Consider the following 18029-nt stretch of genomic DNA (forward strand, 5'->3'; position numbering starts at 1 on the left):
GTGTAGTATTATATAAATATGTCATTCATGTGGAAAGCTAGAGTTTCTTGGGATACCTTACATGTAACTGTAACATCTATTTATAATCTAAAAGCAATATAAAAAACAAATACACTTCTAAATAAAACAGTAAGTTTTACAAAACTTTTACTTATCTATGTCCCTATGCCTGTTAGTTTCATGAGAAACTGAAATAGCAGAAGAGGAATGTCTGGGAACTGGCCAGTCTGGAATTAACAATATATCTGAAATTTAAGTATCTTAGCTCCAAAAGCGCACAATGATGGAAGAACAATTTGATGCAGACACAATATGCATTTCTGTGATTTTTCTGTGCACTGAATTGTATATTATATTGTATTATATTGTATGTGTGTGTATATATATATATACCTCCGAGGTATATATACCTCTCAGTTTTGTAAAACGGTTGTACTCATCCAAACCAACCCAGCAGACAGGGTCGATCCTAGTGCAGTGGATCACATCATTAGCAAGCACAGCGCATACCCCAACCAGAGGAATTATAAAGATCACTGCAGATAGGAAAACACCGTATCTTATCTAACACCCAGGCTAAAGAAAACTTGGCTTGGAAAGGTCAGAACGTAAAGAACAGTTATTTATTTATTTTCAATGCAAATAATATTTTTATTTATTTTATTTTTTTTTAGTTTCAGGTGTACAAAACAATGTAACAGACATTTATCACTTATATCCCTCACAAAGTGATAACACCCCCTACCCCAATCTACTACCCCTCTGACATCGCATATAGCCATTACATTTCCACTGTCTCTATTCCTAATGCTAAGAAGAGTTATTTTTGAAATCATAAGATACCCTACCAAGATTTAAATGGGTGTATACTGATTTTATTCACTCTGTGCCTCCTGCAAGGAGGAGCAGCAGGCAATATTTTTCCAATTACAACCACAACAGGGTTGGGGAAAGTAAATCAATCTTGGTGGTTTAGTAAAGTTCTTTGGGTACCATCTGTATTACTAAAATATTATACTTACCTTCCTTTCAGGTTTCTGAATTTCTGGTAATACTGCACAGAAAGGTTTGATAACTTCTAAAAATTTGACTGTTAAAAAAAAGAAGAAGAAGAAATGTCCCTATTACAAAGTTTTTAAAAAACATACATTTTTTTTACAGCATCAAATACAAATGTTCTCCAACTTTTAATGGCAATCCACCCCTTCCCCACTCGCAAATTTTATCATAATGCTCTCCATTTCAAATATACAGAGGAAGAGAAGTAATTCAAAGGACAAAAGAATCCAAAAGGTTTAAGGGCTTTGTCAGTAAAAGACAAGTAATACAACCGTGTTTCCCGGAAAATACGACCTAGCCCAGACAATTAGCTCTAATGCATCTTTTGGAGCAAAAATTAATATAAGACCTGGTCTATATAAGACCCAGTTTTATGTAATATAAGACCAGGTATAACATAATACAATATAATATAACATAATATAAAATATGATATCAATATAACACAAGGTCTTACATTAATTTTTGCTCCAAAAGATGCATTACAGCTGATTATCCAGCTAGGTCGTATTTTCGGGGAAATAGGGAAGTATCCTTTACCATGATTTTGCTTCCTCACACTTGTATCCAATCCTTTTATACACAAAGGAATAGTTCAATGAGAACCACTACATCAACATAGAGCAAATGCAGCCTATGATGGTACCCACAACACAATGCATTCAAGAAGAAAACAGGAGATATCAGAGGAAAGTACAAAAGGAAATAGGCTGAGACAGCAGAAATGACTTAAAACTGAAAGACGCTGCATGCTATGAATAAGTGTGGGGGATCAATGAATCGCCTTTACTGATAACTTCTACTTCATTTCATTAGTCACTATTCACTGCTTGCTTTCCCACATAGTGATCTCAAAGTACTTGGTTGTGTATAATAATCAGCCGCAAGAATGACAATTTCATTAGAGAGTAATGTTTTCCTAGACTACTCTTCTAATATATAAAAATAAGATAAACCAAGGTTCATTAAGGATAAACACCATCTTCTGGCATGGCTGAAATCAAATTCAGCCAAAGAACTAGAGGATAAAGACAATCTCTCTAACTTCAGTCTCGCTAGTATCTGCCATGTGCAGAAACACAAGAGGCCACAACCAGCTATTAGCTATGATCATTTACCCCTCCAAACACTGGATTCTGTATACTAATACCACGAAATTGTTTTAGAACTGACAAGTAATTAAACTTCCAGAGGTGGCCAAAAGTCAACTTTTTAGATAACCTCTCAAAATAATGGCATTCACGGATGAATTCACAGAAGAATTCACAAATTCTTATGGGCAGATGTTTGTAACCCAAGGACTATTTTGGACCATTTGGAAAGTAAATTTGAATTTCAAAAGCATTCATCTCTAATGCAAAACAAATAGCAATCATATCAGGAAACTTCCTATAGTCCCTTTATTCCTTTTCCTTCCCATCTCAATCCAAGCCACCCTCCCAGATTTCTTGACATTTCACAGATCACCTCTGCTGGAAAGTATCCATGCTCAAACAATGCTTTTGTCTGCTACATATCTACTGTTGTGTTGCAGAAGTTTACCCTTTAAATTGTAAATTCAAGGCCAGGTCTCCTCCACCTCTTTCTAGTTTCCCCCAAAAGTCCACTAGTTGGCCAATGGTTGAGGGGCTTGGGTGTGCAGTCACCCATTCATCCTACAATCATCCAAACAGCTCTGTAAGCACATACGTGAACATACCTCGTATTGAGTGTTTAGGAGAGGGCCCTCAAAGGAACCCATAACACACGGTCTTATCCTTAAGGCATACATAACCTTACACAGCGAATTTTCTTTAAACGCTACAGAATGACTGAAATGAAATTTTTAAGGAAAACACTATTCTACTAATCGCTCTCTTTCCTCCCCTAAAATACATGCCATGCATCACTTTCCTAAAAATTAAACAAGTTGGGAGCTTTATTCATCACAACATGCCAAGGAAGAGTGATTTGGGGAATAAAAACACGAGTTTCCTAAGCATTTGAAAAATTCAGTGGCTAGGTTTCTCCCGGTTCCCTAACTCTCCCCCCCCCCCCAAACCAATGGCCTCCCCGCGCCGTCCTCCGCGCCTGGCCACCCGGCGTGCAAACTGCGGACCTCCAGGTCCCGGTCCCCGCGGCCGGCCCGGGCAAGGCCTCGCACCGCTGGAGGAGCCCGGGCGGAGGCCTCCAACCCGCACCCTGGGCAGCGGCCCGCGCCTCCCCAGGCCGCCGGCGGAGCGACCCCATGCGGGCCCCCACCCCACCGCCTGCACCCCGCCGGGCCCGGCCAGAGTCCGGCTCCAGCGACCCGGCCGCACGACTCACTGCCCATGGCGGCGGCTGTTGCGGCTCGGCCGGGCACAGCGGTCCCGCGCTGTCTCTGCTTCGGTCCCGCGACTCGGGCCTCTGTGCCCGCTCCCGACGCGCTCCAGCCGCCGCGCGCAGGCTCCGCCTAGGATCACGTGGACCGCGTGTCCGGCCGGCGTGGCCCCGCCCCCTGACGAGACACTGGCGGTTGGCTGGCAGCGCAGCCGACATCCTGCGCGTTGCCATGGCCACCGCCGGCGCTCAGACCGGCGTGCTCAAGCCGGTTAGGGCTTTCCGCACAGGCTGAGAGGCCTAGGCGGTCGGGACCCTTACTCGCTGAGCACGTCTCCGAGCTCAGTGCCTAGCAGTGGCCATTTCCTACACAGCCACGTTCGACCCGGGACCCTGGGCGAAGGAGCAGCGGCCCAGGGTTCCGTTCCCGAGGCATGAGACCGCGTCGCCCCAAGAGCCAGCGTGAACCACAGGGCCTTTTTATTTTGCTTCCATCTTATCGCAACGTCTTGAAAGTTTTAAAAATTTTATGACACGTTCTTTATAGTTAGTAGCTTATGAACTCTCCACTATCTAGCTTCTCCAAAATTCAGAGATCAGAATTTTGTCCCCTGGGCTAGTCTCTTTTTAGCCCTTCTTCGACGGTGTGGTGTAAAGGAAAACACACAAGTCTTAGAAATCAGCCAGCCCTCCATTTTAATTCTTCTTCTACTTTTTTTTTTAATTAAAAATATTTTTTCAGTTGCAGTGGACCCTTTTCTACTTCTTAATAGCTTTGTGCAATTAGCCTTTCTGAGCTACACCATAAAATAAGGATAATAATACCACTTCCTATAGGTGTAAAAATTAAGGGATGGACACATAGATGGCCCTCAAATTTATTTTCCTTATTCAAATTTTAAACCCGATATCACCTCACCCCAGTCAGAATGGTTTTCGTCAACAAAACAAATAGTAACAAGTGTTGGAGAGGCTGTGGAGAAAAATGAACCCTGATACACTGTTGGTGGGAATGCAGACTGGTGCAGCCGCTATGGAAGGCAGTGTGGAGGTTCCTCAAGAAATTACGAATAGAATTACCATATGACCCAGCAATCGCTCTCCTGGGTATCTACCCCAAAAATATAAAAGCATTTCTCTATAGAGACACGTGTACTCCAATGTTCATTGCAGCTTTGTTTACGGTGGCCAAGACATGGAAACAACCAAAATGTCCTTCAACAGATGAATGGATAAAGAAGTTGTGGTACATATACACAATGGAATACTATTCGGCGTTAAGGAAAGATGATATAGGAGCATTTGTGACAACATGGATGGATCTCGAGAGAATAATGCTAAGTGAAATAAGTCAGACAGAAAAAGCAGAGAACCCTATGATTTCACTGATATGTGGTATATAAACCAAAAAGAACAAGACAAACAAATGAGAAACAAAAACTCATAGACACAGACAATAATTTAGTGGTTACCAGAGGGTAAGGGGGTGGGGGGTGGGTGATGAGGATAAAGGGGATCAAATATATGGTGATGGAAGGAGAACTGACTCTGGGTGGTGAACACACAATGGGATTTATAGACAATGTAATACAGAATTGTACACCTGAAATCTATGTAAATTTACTAACAATTGTCACCCCAATAAAATTAATTAAAAAAAAATTTTTAAACCCATGCAATATAACTTATGCTCTAACATCTGCTGAAATAAGCTATTTACAACATCACTAATGACCTATAATCACCAAATCCAATGATTTATTCTAATGCTTAGGTCTATGTCCAAGAAGGAAATAAAATACGTGTATGCTTCTCTCCTGGAGCAAACTCCAGCCAGACTCCTGGAAGCCCTTTCTCCACTAGGCCTTCCCTTGGCCTATAAACACTTCAACAAACACTAACAGAGTTTCTAACAGCTCCATCCCTAGGATGGCTCTGCCTGGGAAAGCTCACGGCTGCCAAAGAACTTACCTTTTGTTCCATCCAACACCTATGGTCTCTGTCTCCGTAGGTCGTGGGAGGGTTGGAGTCTAACTTCCATAAGCTTCAGTTAACAATCCACATGGGTTTCATTTGACCCAACCCCCCCTTCCTGTTTTTTGTAATTTTCTACTTCCCTGAATCTATGAGCCCCCACTTACCCTCCTCTCTGTTCCCTCATTCTCCTTTAAACTGCCCAGTCACCAAATCAATAGTCAACAAATCAAAGTTGAGTTTAGTTCATGCTGGCCTGTTGTAACTCTTGCAACAGTATATTACTCTCCTGTGGCGCGGCCTGCAGGGTCTCTGGTCCCGTTCCCCACATTAGAACTCACTATATGGCTAGGCCAAAAAGGAACACCCACGGAGCCATAGATAGGGGAGTCATACCACTATAGTCTCACTGGAGGCTGGAGTCACACGACCTGCAACCTGCTGTCTGCTTCTCTGCCTGCCAACCAACCAACTTGCTAACTGCAATCCGTGCTTGCCAGCCACCATCTTCTTACTAGCCCCCATTTTCTGCTAGCGTAGCCACAGCAATTATATTAGTGGCCAATGGCTCACTGGTTACAGCTGACGGCCAAATAGCCACAGCTGATGGCCATCCAATCACAGTTGATGGCCATTTACTACCTGAACCAGCACCTTTCCACGTGAGGTTGAGAGCCTGGCTCTGTTCCCACAATTACTGATTAAAATCTGTCCAGACCACCTTCATTAGTGTCTGGCTTTATCTTTGAACACACACACACAGCTTGCATGGGTCTCTGTTCCACTTGAAGTCATCTGAGACAACTCGAAGGCTGGGACTTAGCTTATCAGAAGGCTTTCTCACTCACAAGTTTATCATTTGATGCTGGCTGTCAGCTAAGACTTCAGGTGAAGCTGTCAGCTCCAACATCTCCATGAGACTTTTCCATGTGGCCTGAGCTTCCTCACAACATGGCAGCTGGGTACCAAGCCATGTCCTTGGAAGTGAGGCAGTATCACTTTCAGTGCATTTTATTTATAGAGGCAGCCACTCAAAGGCCTACTCAATTTCAAGAGGGAAGGGAAAAGAGTCCACCTCTAGGTGGGGGTGTGGCAAGGTTCTGGAACAGCATGTGGGATGCAAAATAGTACTCTGGCCACTTTTGAAAATGCAATCTACCATAGTCACAATCTCACATCCCATGACTTCATTTTTACCTCATTCTACTTTGTATCAGTCATTTTCATACTTGTTTAATCTCCATTACTACACCATAAACTTCTAAATGGCAGGGAGGGTCTTAATTAAGTTTTGTATCATCTATAGTAACCTGCAAATGGTTGACTTAAATATAGTTTGACACTAGATTGTGAGCCAATTTCCTGAATATAGTATTCTGTCAATGAAGATGCACTAAACTGAAAATCTAATTGACAGAAGAAGAGTAGCCCGCACCTCTCATTACTGCCTATTTCTGGGACAGCTCCATGTTTCAAGTAAGAGCCTGGAAATAAGCTTTGACACTTTAGATAACTTTTCTTAACTACCCTTCTAACATTCTTCAGTCTTTCTAGCATGTACTTTCTACCAGTACATGCTACTGATGACTTTTCCTTATATAACCAAAATATGCTACCTAATGTACATTAAGAATATCCCTCTTCCTTGACCTCCCACACTATTTTAGTACATCCAACAAAACATTTCTCTCTCTACAAGTAAAATGGTTTGTCTTGTCAAATAGATTGTTAGTCCACTGAAGATAGAGAACACTTTTTATCTTTTATGTCTAAATAATTCTACAAGGTGTGATCACAAAATACTGTAAACGTTTAAATTAAAAAAAGTTATAGTAAAAGACACATTGCCATTAATCTCCCTCAAACTATTCCTCCTTGCTTAGAACGCACTTATCCCATCGTTCTTGCTATTTTCTGAAGCAGTTCTGGAAGTCCTCTTTCGTGTCTTTAGTTCTGCTGTTGTGGCTGCCTCGATATCCTGAATGGATCCAAACGTTTATCTTTCATGGTCATTTTGACTTTGGGGAAGAGCCAGAAGTCACACGGTGCCAGATCCAGTGAATAAGTTAGATGAGGACACATCATAATGTTTTTATTTGACAGAAATTGGCATACCACAAGCAATATGTGACACAGAGGCCTTCTGCTGTGATCACAAAATACAGTGAATGCTGCTACCGAGTGCCATCCCACGGAAAGGCAGGGATCTTCAATACGGGAAGTGGTGCGTCAAACCTTAGTAACAGTGTGTGACAAGTTTCAACTTGTCCAGTGCAGTCAGTTGAGTGTGAGCTACGGTTGAGAGCAGGTGTGTTTTAAAGTGTGCCATAAATCAGCCTCCATCATGACAAAACTTCGTGTCACACATCACTTCTGGTATACGGCAATTTCTGTCAAATAAAAACATTACGGTGTGTCCGCAGCCACCTTGTTCACCAGATCTGGCACCTTGCGACTTCTGGCTCTTACCCAAAGTCAAAATGATTTGGGTCATTGAGACAGCCACGACAGTGCAACTAAAGAGGCTCACGAAAGAGGACTTCCAGAACTGCTTTCGAAAGTGGCAAGAATGATGGGATAAGTGTTTTCAAAGCAAGGGGGGTATTTTGAGGGGGATTAATGGCATTGCTTCTTTTATTGGGATAAATTTTTTTATTTAAACATTCACTATATTCTTTAATCACACCTAGTAATGTCCAGTTCAATGCCATAATGCCATATATGCAACAGGTGTCTAACAAACTATTTATTGAGGAAATACTTTCATTTCTTATTTTTGTTCAATTATAGCTGGTTCTCCATATAAGTCAGAGAAGACACAGGGAAACACTAAAGTAATATACTTTCATTAAAAGTTTTAAAAAGTTAACTGATTTTGCAATCGGCAATGGGGAAATAACAGTCTGCTTTACATTGCTAAATATAAAAAAGACAATGAATTACTATTCCACAGAGTAATTTAGGAGTTGTTTGTGTAATAGTGTCTTATAAATGTTGAGGAGGATTTAAAGATTTTGTCCAAATTTCCCAAAAATATAATAGTTTTAGCCCGAACCCTGTGAGAGCTGAAGACCAAATATCCAAGTACATCCAAGAAAAATGTAGGCACAGCATTTGGAACCTGAAAACCCCAAAGTCGTCATTCTTAATCTATGACTTCCTGTGTAACCCCTAATTTCTTTAAACCACAAATCCTCAATTTCATAAAAGGGACATTGTTTTTAAAGTCAGTCAAGGAATTTTTAAAAAAAATAAAACTTCAAAGGTAATACAGTCAGCCTAAAAAAAGTTATGCTTTAGAACATAGTATGATTCCTTAGAGTATATGTGTAGAAAACATAGGAAAACTGACATAAATGGTTCTCATAAGGAAGAAAATTTTATTTTACTAAGAACGTGTCATTTTAAACAACATTAAAATTTCTTCCTGGTTGTTAATATTTCTATTCACTGAATACCCAATTTGAGCTCTATATTTCTTTGAATATGTAATTTAGCACAGATAACTATAAATGGGATACAAATATCACATTGTCAAATTTTCAAGAGGAATAAAGTAAAATATTTTTATTTTAACTTATTATATTTGTATCCCATATTTTATCATGGGAGTATTTAATTTGGAATTCTTCAAATGGTCTCTTCCTCTTACCCATGTTACTGTAGTGATTAAGAATAAGGTTAAGTTACAAAAGGCACATTTCATGGCTCAAGTTGGAGAAGATATAACAAGAAACCATAAAAGGACTGATGAGGTATAAAGTAAGAAATTTGGAGAGATCTAAACTAAACTTGAAAAAAAAAATCTAGTATTCCATCTCTTATATTAGGCTTAGATTTTTAAAATTTTTTTAACTCAGGAAACCAAGAGATCTGAAAAAAAAAAAAGGCTCTGCTTTTATTTTTTTTCTAGTTCGGTATACAACATTGATAACTATTCTTATTAAACAGTCCTTTGTAATTTTACTTTGTAATTTTACATGAGTGGCACCAAGTTACATGATTTATAAGGCTTGACACAGAAAGGAATAAAAGGGATGTGAATATTACAGAAATGTTAAATCAGTACATTAATGAATACATTTAAGATGTGAATCGCGAGTCTACTGCTGTAACCAGAACAACTCATACATTGATCCTGAAGGACATTACCAGTTATTTACCAGTAAAAGTGGACAGGGCATTCCAGTGTCCTCGTACTTCCTCATCATTTCTGAGTAAAACAGTGGCACAGCACAAGAATGGTCGATGGCCTCTGCAGCAACAAGCCACGGAAAGATGCACAGTTTCTGCTGTTTAGTTATGCTTCCAGCACTAAGTTTCATTTCAGAGTAAGGGAGTGGGTTGGTGAATCCCCAAGTCCCTGGCTTTGGGACATTCCCACTGTCAAAGTCACAGAGCTCCTTAAACACCACAAATAAACATCATACTGCAGCAGGGACTTTTAGAGGCAAGACTGGTTAATCAACCAGTATCAGACACCGTATCAGACACCGAACGTCAATTTAAAATATGACAATATCACTGCAAGAACAATTTAGGAAAGATAGATATTATGGTGAAACAGACCACAAATCAATTTTGTTGTATAACTTAATACTATGCTGAAAGATCATACCTACAGATTGGAATTTAATTTATTTAAGGATAATGGGTACAACGATCTAGAAGAAAACAAATTAGGGCTAACATAGTTTTGCTACAATGTTTGGGGAAACATTTTTCAGCAGCAGGAAAACAGCACCAAAAATGACACAAATTAAAATATTAGACTTTGAATAAAGAAGGGGAAAATTAATGACAGTGATATGCATCAAACCAATTGAAAGGTAATGTTGAGACAATCTATATGTATCTATGAAATCAACCTTAAGAACTTTTTCTGGGCACATACAGTTAATGAGAAAGAGTGGCATCTGAAAACTGGATAATGACCTACCTGTGTAACGCACTCAGATCTAAGCAAAATATAACACTATGGTACTTTTAAGGATAAAAGTTCCTAGTACTGATTTCCTTGGCTAGTCCACATATTCCAGATTAAACGGTCTTCATCAATCCCAGATCTTAGCTTTCCATATTACCTAACGGCAAGAGGAGAGAGTAGAGGAAGCAGGCCTTTCTTTTTACGGCAGTTTTCTTAACAGGAAGTCGTCTTTCTTCAAAGGACATCATCAAGCAAAGGTCTTGGTGAGGACATCTTCATGCTGCTGCAGGTGAACGGTGCCGATTCCTACAGCGGGTGTTGGCAAAGGGGGGCGGCTCACAAGGCGGAGCTGTCATTGGAGCCGGGGAAAAAAAAATAAAGTGACATTTTCACCCAATCAGAGCTCTGCTTAGTTCACACAAGGAGGTACATGTATTTCTCTTAGCTTGGTTAATATAAGTCATCTTTTTAGAAAAATAATGAGTTACGGATTAGAGGAGATATACAAGTATGTCACAACTAAAAATTAACTAAATTCCAGGCATGATAAGGTAAGATAAACACTTGAATTTGTCCTATTCTTCAATAACTATTTGTTGGTTTTAGTTGTAGAGTTTTCTAATTTAGAACTATTTACATGTGAAAATGATTTGGGCCCAGCAAACTAGTATCACATGAGCAAATTCCTTCTAATCAAAGCAAAATAGAAAGATAAAACAGAAGCACAACTGCCCTTCTCGTTGTTTTTCCCTTCCTATAGCACGATCAGGAGGAATTGGGCCTTTGATGATCCCAGTTGTGTGGATGGGCCTGGAACAAGCATCACTGTGTAGCTCTGCTCCCAGACTGTAAAACAAGCCTGTTCATCTCGCTGTTCCCCAGGCTGGGATGTTGACCTTAGGACGAGAATACTGAGTAGGCTACTGGGAAAGTAGCCCACAGGTAAAGGCTTTTACTTTTGTAAGTATAGTCACTTTTTTTTTTTACATTATACTAGCACGTACACATAGATAGCTCGATAAACACTCAGCATCTTATTCTGAAAAAATAGCTTAAAACTAGATTTTATACTTTAGCTTATCTTTAAAAGAATTGGACTCAAAACAGGAAATAAACCCAACTTGTTGGCGCTCCAGGAGAAACAAGACACACGCATAAAACACTACATGAGAGACAAAGCTATTACCTTGCAGGCCAGTTGCTTTTCAAATCTTGGAGAAACAAAACACCACGGACCCATGTTCTGAGGTTCCTCCTGACTCCAAATAAAATCTATAAAAGAAAGTTCATCTCAGTGCCTTAAGTAAACACACACACTGTTGAGAGGGAGACTCTGCTTGCTGCGCCATTTGTCATGCGGGGCGGCCTACGGAGTCTCTGGTCCTGCTCCCCACAATAACGCAGGACATGGTGAAGACAAAAAGGAACACCCACAGAGCCATACATGGGGGAGTGTCATGCAGGGTGACAGGTGGGGCCTCTGGTCCCCACACAAAAACACAGGATATGCTGAGGCCAAAAAGGAACCCCCACGGAGCCATAGGTAGGGCAGTCATACCACTATAGTCTCACTGGAGGCTGGGTTCATACGACATGGCTGGGTTCACACAACGTGTGACCTGCTGTCCACTTTGCTGCCAACTGACCGACTCTCCTCGACTCTACTCGCTAACTGTAATCCGCCATGCTAACTGTAATCCGCGTTTACCAGCCACCATCTTCTTGCTAGCCCCCATTTTTCTGCTAGCGTAGCCACGGCAGTTATATTAGTGGCCAGTGGCTCACTGGGTACAGCTGACGGGCCAACTAGCCACAGCCGATGGCCATCCAATCACAGTTGATGGCCATTTACTACCTGAGCCAGCACTTTTCCATGTGAGGCTGAGAGCCTGGAAACTGCACTCCTGGCTCTGTCCCCACAGGGAGTCATACCACTATATTCTCGCTGGCGGCATCCGCCTCTCTGCAATCTGCTCTTGCTAGCTCAGCCACCATCTTCTTGTTAGCCCCCATTTTCTGCTAGCGTAGCCACAGCAGTTATGTTAGTGGCCAATGGCTCACTGGTTACACCTGACGGCCAACTAGCCACAGCTGACGGCCATCCAATCACAGTTGATGGCCATTTACTACCTGAGCCAGCACCTTTCTATGTCAGGCCGAGAGCCTGGAAACTGCACTCCTGGCTCTGTCCATCCCACCCCACCACACACACACATGCATGCATCTTTCCAATATGGTGTAGTGTTGCTTGTCCTTTTTTTTTTAATAAATGCGTCGTCACGTATCTACCACTATAATCATGATACTGAGCACCTCTATCAACACACAAAAAATTCCCTTATCCTGTCCCTTTGTACTCACTCCTCCTCCCACCTCCAACCTCCAGCATCCACTGACCTTTCCTCTGCCCTACTTTTGCCTTTTACAGAATGTCACATGAATGGAATCATACAGTACATAGACTTTTGGGTCTCGCTTCACTGAATTAGCAGATCCATTTGTGATTTTGCCTACAGCAATCGTTCACTCTCTTTTATTGTTGAGTCATATGATATTGTAGAGATGTACCACAGATTGTTTATTCACTCACTAGTGGAAGGACGTTGTGGTCATTTCCAGTTTGGGACAATTATAAATAAAGCTGCTATAAACATTCACATGCAGATTTTTCTGTGAACGTGTTTTTCATTCTCTTGGATAAACACCCACGAGTGGGACTGTTGGGTGGTATAGTAGCTCTATGTGTAACTGCATAACAAACTGACAGACTGTTCCAGAGTGTAGGTACCAGTTTGTGCTCCCACCAGCAGTGAAGGAGGGTTACAGTTGGCTCCCCATCCTCATCAGCACTTGATAGTGTCAATTTGTTGTTCTGTTTTCATTTTAGCCAATCAAATAAGTGTGCAGCCATATCTCAGTTTGGCTTAATTTGCATTTCCCTTATCACTAATTATGTTGTACATCTCTTCATATGGTTATTTGCCACCTGGTTCTTTGGTAAACTGCCCATTCAGTTCTTTAAAAATTTGGATTATATAAATGAACAAACAAAACAGAAATAGACTCATAGATACAGAGAACAAACATAGTTGCTAGAAGGGAAGGGGTTTGGGGGATGGGTGAGAAAGGTGAAGGGATTAAGAGCTACAACTTGGTAGTCATAATATAGGCACAGGGATGTGAAGTACAGTATGGAGAATATAGTCAATAATGTAAAAACTATGTATGGTATCAGACGGGTACTAGACTTACCACACTTCATAAATTATATAAATGCCTAACCACTGTGCTATACATCTGAAACTAATATAAAATAAAATTGAATGTCAACTATAATTTAAAAAATTTATAGCCACGGAGTGTGAAGTACAGCATAGGGAACATAGCCAATGATATTGTAATAGCTATGTACAGTGTCAGAGGGGTAGTACACTTGTTGGGGTTATCACTTTGTGAGGGGTTGTAAATGTCTAATCATTATGTCATTTTTGTACACCTGAAACTAATAAAAAAAATTGGGTTATATATGTGCTTATTGATGAATTTTAAGAACTCTTTAAACACTGTGGATAGTCCTTTGTCAGATATCTATTTGCAAATATTTTCTCCCTATTTGTGGCTTGTCTTTTTATTTTCTTTGCAGTACCCTTCACAGTGCAAAAGTTTTTCATTTTGATAAAGTCTAATTTTTCTTTTATGGAACATGCTTCTGGCGTTATATCTAAGAACTGTTTGCCAAACCCAAGGTCACAAAAATTTTCTTCTAGAAGTTTTATGGCTTTACATTTTACATTTAGGTCTATGATCAATTTTGAGTTAAGGTTAAGGTACATAAGTTAAGGTACATAAAGACATCCAATTATTCTAGCCCCAGTTGCTGAAAAGGCTTGTCTTTCACAATTATAGTTGATTTATCATAACTGGTAGTATAGCATCGATTCCCTCCAAACGCCCAAGAAATTAGAAGTCTTGAATGGGAGAAGGGGAGACTGAAAGAAAGACCAAAAAAGACAGGGATACTGGCTCTAGCAGTATTATTTTCCTATCTCCAGATTCCATGAGATGAAATTTTCTAATAACTCTCCCTGCCCCCGTAACCTCCTTTCCTTTGAGAGAGTTCAAATAGGTTTCAGGTGTGTGAAGAGCGAAGCAACCTAACGACCTTTACCTTTAACATGCTGGTATTTGCTCATCTCCTGTTGTAAGGAGTCCAGTGGGAAAGGGCACAGTTCCTCTATTCGGATGATGGCAAACTCACGCTTCTTAGCCTCCAAAGATTCTCTCTGCTTCAGCAGGGCATAGAAGTGTTTGCCGCAGCAGAACACTAGACTCTTAACGCTGTTGTGTAGAAAACGGACAGTGGAGTGGGGGAGAAATACCTTAAAGAATTGTACCAGGCGAAAAGGAGACCACACAGATTTCAATGCTTCACTAATGAAGGGCGGGGGACTCTGTCGTTGGGTTTAGTCATTTGCGACACCCTGGCAAGTCTTCCTGAGCAACACACGCCTCCAAATTTCATTCTCCATGCACATTCTAACTCCTACCCCCACACCCCACCCCCCGATTTAACGGACTTTATGTCAGGACAGTGGAGATTTGGGTCACTTTGGGTTCCTTAACAGGAGCTCGTTTTAAAATTCTATTGCCGAGTATGAAAACAGAGATACATATCAAATTACTTTTTTGGATCCACAGATGAATCACCAATGACGGGTTTGAATGTCGTTCCTGGTGCCATTTCTTGAAGAGTTGACACAGCTGCCTAAGGAGGGAGGAAAAAGCCACAAATCTACCGACCAGTGGGAAGGAGTTGAAGATGCTTTTACTTATAAGGGATCTTTACCAAGAAATAGTATCGAAACTCTTGCCTAGGACTGTAAGTAAATATATGCACTAATAAATACAATAGCTTTCTAAAAAGTATCAGTTCTGAATACTTCAGAATGAAATTATTTTCCTGCGGTAACATAAGATAGCCTTCTGTCTGGCGCCATAATAAAGTTTTAAGAATCAAAATTTCATTTGATCATACACCTTTATTACCAATAAAAAGCACATTTTAATACTTTGGCATTACAAACAACATTTTATACAATGTATATTATGAATCAAAAAAGCTAAGCTAGGGCAATCATTTCTGTCTTTAAGTGTTTGATTATAATTTATGAGTGAAACCTATTCAGTCAGAACAAGTAGGAACAATATGGGAATATTTCTGTGATGAAAAGAAATTTTAGTGATGAGCTCAATTTAAATAAACACTTGTTGCAAAGAACTTAGAGCACCAAACTGATGAAACCGAGGTTGGGGATTTGACCCCCTTTGCCATCATCTAGTTAGTTTCCCTGCAGTCTAGTCCCAAATGGGGCTGTGGCACGTTGAGTAGGCCATGTGGGCAGCACATTAATGCTGTGTGACATTGTGATATAACCTAAAAAATTAATATTAACTACCCAGCCATTCTTACGACTAAATAACATGTCATCTTTCTCCATTTGAAATAGAGCCTTTGTCAGTCCCCACTTCCTAGGGCAGTTCAGAGTTGGGTGGGAAGTTGGGGTGGGATTTCAATAAACTTCCCATAGCCCCGAGTCATGTTTGCCACACGGGAAGTCATCTCCCAATAGGCCATCAAAAAAAAGAGTTGACTTATATTCTGATAGATCACTTATACCAATAATCAAATTTTAGGAGGAAATCAGAATTCAATAATGTTTATAGTCATTTCAGTTAATAAAAGGACATATGTTTAATGAAAATATTTGACTACTTAACAAGAGTAGTTTTTCACTTGCAAATCTATAGGATAGTTGTTGATATTTTTTTAAGGCTCCCTAATAAGGCCTCTTTTATTTGATAAGTTATATATCAGACTTGGGGTCAGGGATGGAATATTATGTCCAGAATATGAACTCTTATTCTGTTTCAAACAGCAAAAGAGATTCTCAGTAAAATTTCTAATAGGTGACTTAATACTTGATAACATACATACATTATACTTAATTTCATGACATTCATAATTGATTCGCAGAGTCAGAACTAGGGTGAGGCCGGTGAGGTACCTGGGGTACAAAGTGTAAGGAGGTGCTCACTCCAAGGTCACACAAGTGCCGACCGTGACAGTCTCCGTACCCCCTCCAAATGCTAGGCGGGGCTTAAACACACATGCAGTGACAGCAGATCAATCACAATTTTCCTTGACACCCTCGATTTTTCAAGTCTACGCTCTCACACCTTTGTGAGGAGCACAAGATTGTCTTGACCAGCCAAATCCTAAGTGACATTTCACTGCAGTAGTAGTGTCCAAGTAAATGCAAGTTTTCCGAATGTGAATCCTAATTAAGACTCTCATATAAAACTGAAAATAACTTATAGAAGATGGGACAAGTAAATGCTGACGAGTATTTATTACCTTGAACTCTGCCATTTGAAAATTAGTATATTTGTGTGATTTAAAAAGCATGTTGTGCACTTAATACTTAGTTCAGGTAAATCAAGAGAAAATGTACACTTTTTAAAAAGTGGACTTTGAAAACTGTGGCAATAGTTACATGGTTATAATATGCATATTGAAACAGGAATCTACCTGTGATAAATCATTTAAGAGAAAAAATCTAAATAAAAGTCAATGAAGAAGACCACTCATTTACATAAAAATAGTCCAAATTCCCAACTTGCTATTAGTAACATAGTAGTGCCTAGATCATTTGGACTTTTCAACTCTTTCTAAAAAATTATTTCTGCTGAGATCAGGATCCCAGTGTGACTGTATCTACTTCATTACAGTGAAACTGAGAGCTATCTATATTTATAGTTATTCTTAAAAGGTTGGGGAGGGAGGGAGAAGGAAGAGAGAGAGAGAGAAAGCCAACTAAAACTAAAACGACGTTTCTGTACCTTAGAAGTATAATGAGATACAGAAAACAGGAAAATGTGGTAATGATGAGAGGACAAAGGCTTCCAACCAGCTTTTTCTACTTACAGGGAATCTGAGTAACATCTTCGGAGAAGCAACGATGAGGGGTTTTCTGAAGTTCCGGACCATCTGTCTCCTGAGCAAATGGAAATACTGTGCAGGAGTAGTGGGGTGTACCACAAACATGTTCACTGTGTCTCCATCCACCCCCTCCTCTGTGCTGTCACACATCTGGGGGAGAAAGGAGAACGTTCAGATCATCGCATTCAATCATAATGACATATGCTTGCCAAAGGTCTCAATAAGGAGAAAAGACTTTCCCGCCATTATAGAACATACTAGAAGGTAAATTTACAGCCTATGAAGAATTAACAGAGGAGAGGTATGATGACTCCTCCATCTGCCTGAGTCCACATATTTGAACACGATTATTCCCAAACACAACTGATTGCAAGAAGCCCCTGGAGGTGATCTTTTAAAAAATACAGATTCTGATCACTGTTGGGAGTAAGATGGTGGAAGGAAACCCTTGTCAGAATCCCACTCTCCTAATAAAATAAGCACAATTATAGTTTGGTTTGTTTTTGTTTGTTTGTTTAAAAGACAAAAACAAAATCCACAGCAGCTAACAAGGTTGAAAAGTTAAGAGCAAGGAATTAAATCTCAGAAGATCCTGGTGGGATAGAAAGCTGAGGCATAGCTCCTAACCCCACCCCACAAGCAGTGAAGAGAAAAGCTAGAAGAAAGGGTGTGAGTAGGCAACCCAGGGGGATAAATAAAGGCAAAATCAAGAGCAGAAGCCCCTACAGAGCTCGGTGGAGGCGGTGGGGCTGCCAGGTTGCCACTTCC

The 18029-nt window shown here is 40.3% G+C and overlaps 2 protein-coding genes across 3 annotated transcripts in view; both read right to left on the reverse strand.

Moving 5' to 3' along the window:
* SEC61A2 (SEC61 translocon subunit alpha 2) overlaps positions 1 to 10512 on the reverse strand; it is a 36386-nt gene extending 25874 nt beyond the window's left edge. Inside the window, exons 1-2 of one of the 2 annotated variants that reach the window (XM_081053351.1) lie at positions 10419 to 10512; positions 1023 to 1090 (exon numbers count right to left, since the gene is read on the reverse strand). In XM_081053351.1, the coding sequence (XP_080909477.1) occupies positions 1023 to 1090; positions 10419 to 10509 (159 nt within the window). In that variant the 5' untranslated portion in view covers positions 10510 to 10512. Of the gene's footprint in view, positions 1 to 1022; positions 1091 to 3366; positions 3505 to 10418 lie in introns of those variants that run through there. The other variant, XM_081053352.1, reaches the window with a different exon arrangement.
* Positions 9212 to 18029, reverse strand: part of DHTKD1 (dehydrogenase E1 and transketolase domain containing 1) — a 42623-nt gene continuing 33805 nt past the window's right edge. Inside the window, exons 13-17 of the mRNA XM_081053334.1 lie at positions 17247 to 17411; positions 14944 to 15026; positions 14430 to 14599; positions 11448 to 11533; positions 9212 to 10610 (exon numbers count right to left, since the gene is read on the reverse strand). Coding sequence (XP_080909460.1) covers positions 10509 to 10610; positions 11448 to 11533; positions 14430 to 14599; positions 14944 to 15026; positions 17247 to 17411 — 606 coding nt within the window. The 3' untranslated portion in view covers positions 9212 to 10508. The remainder of the gene's footprint in view (positions 10611 to 11447; positions 11534 to 14429; positions 14600 to 14943; positions 15027 to 17246; positions 17412 to 18029) is intronic.

Source organism: Rhinolophus hipposideros, assembly GCF_964194185.1.
Source record: "Rhinolophus hipposideros genome assembly, chromosome: 1".
NCBI classification, from domain to species: domain Eukaryota; kingdom Metazoa; phylum Chordata; class Mammalia; order Chiroptera; family Rhinolophidae; genus Rhinolophus; species Rhinolophus hipposideros.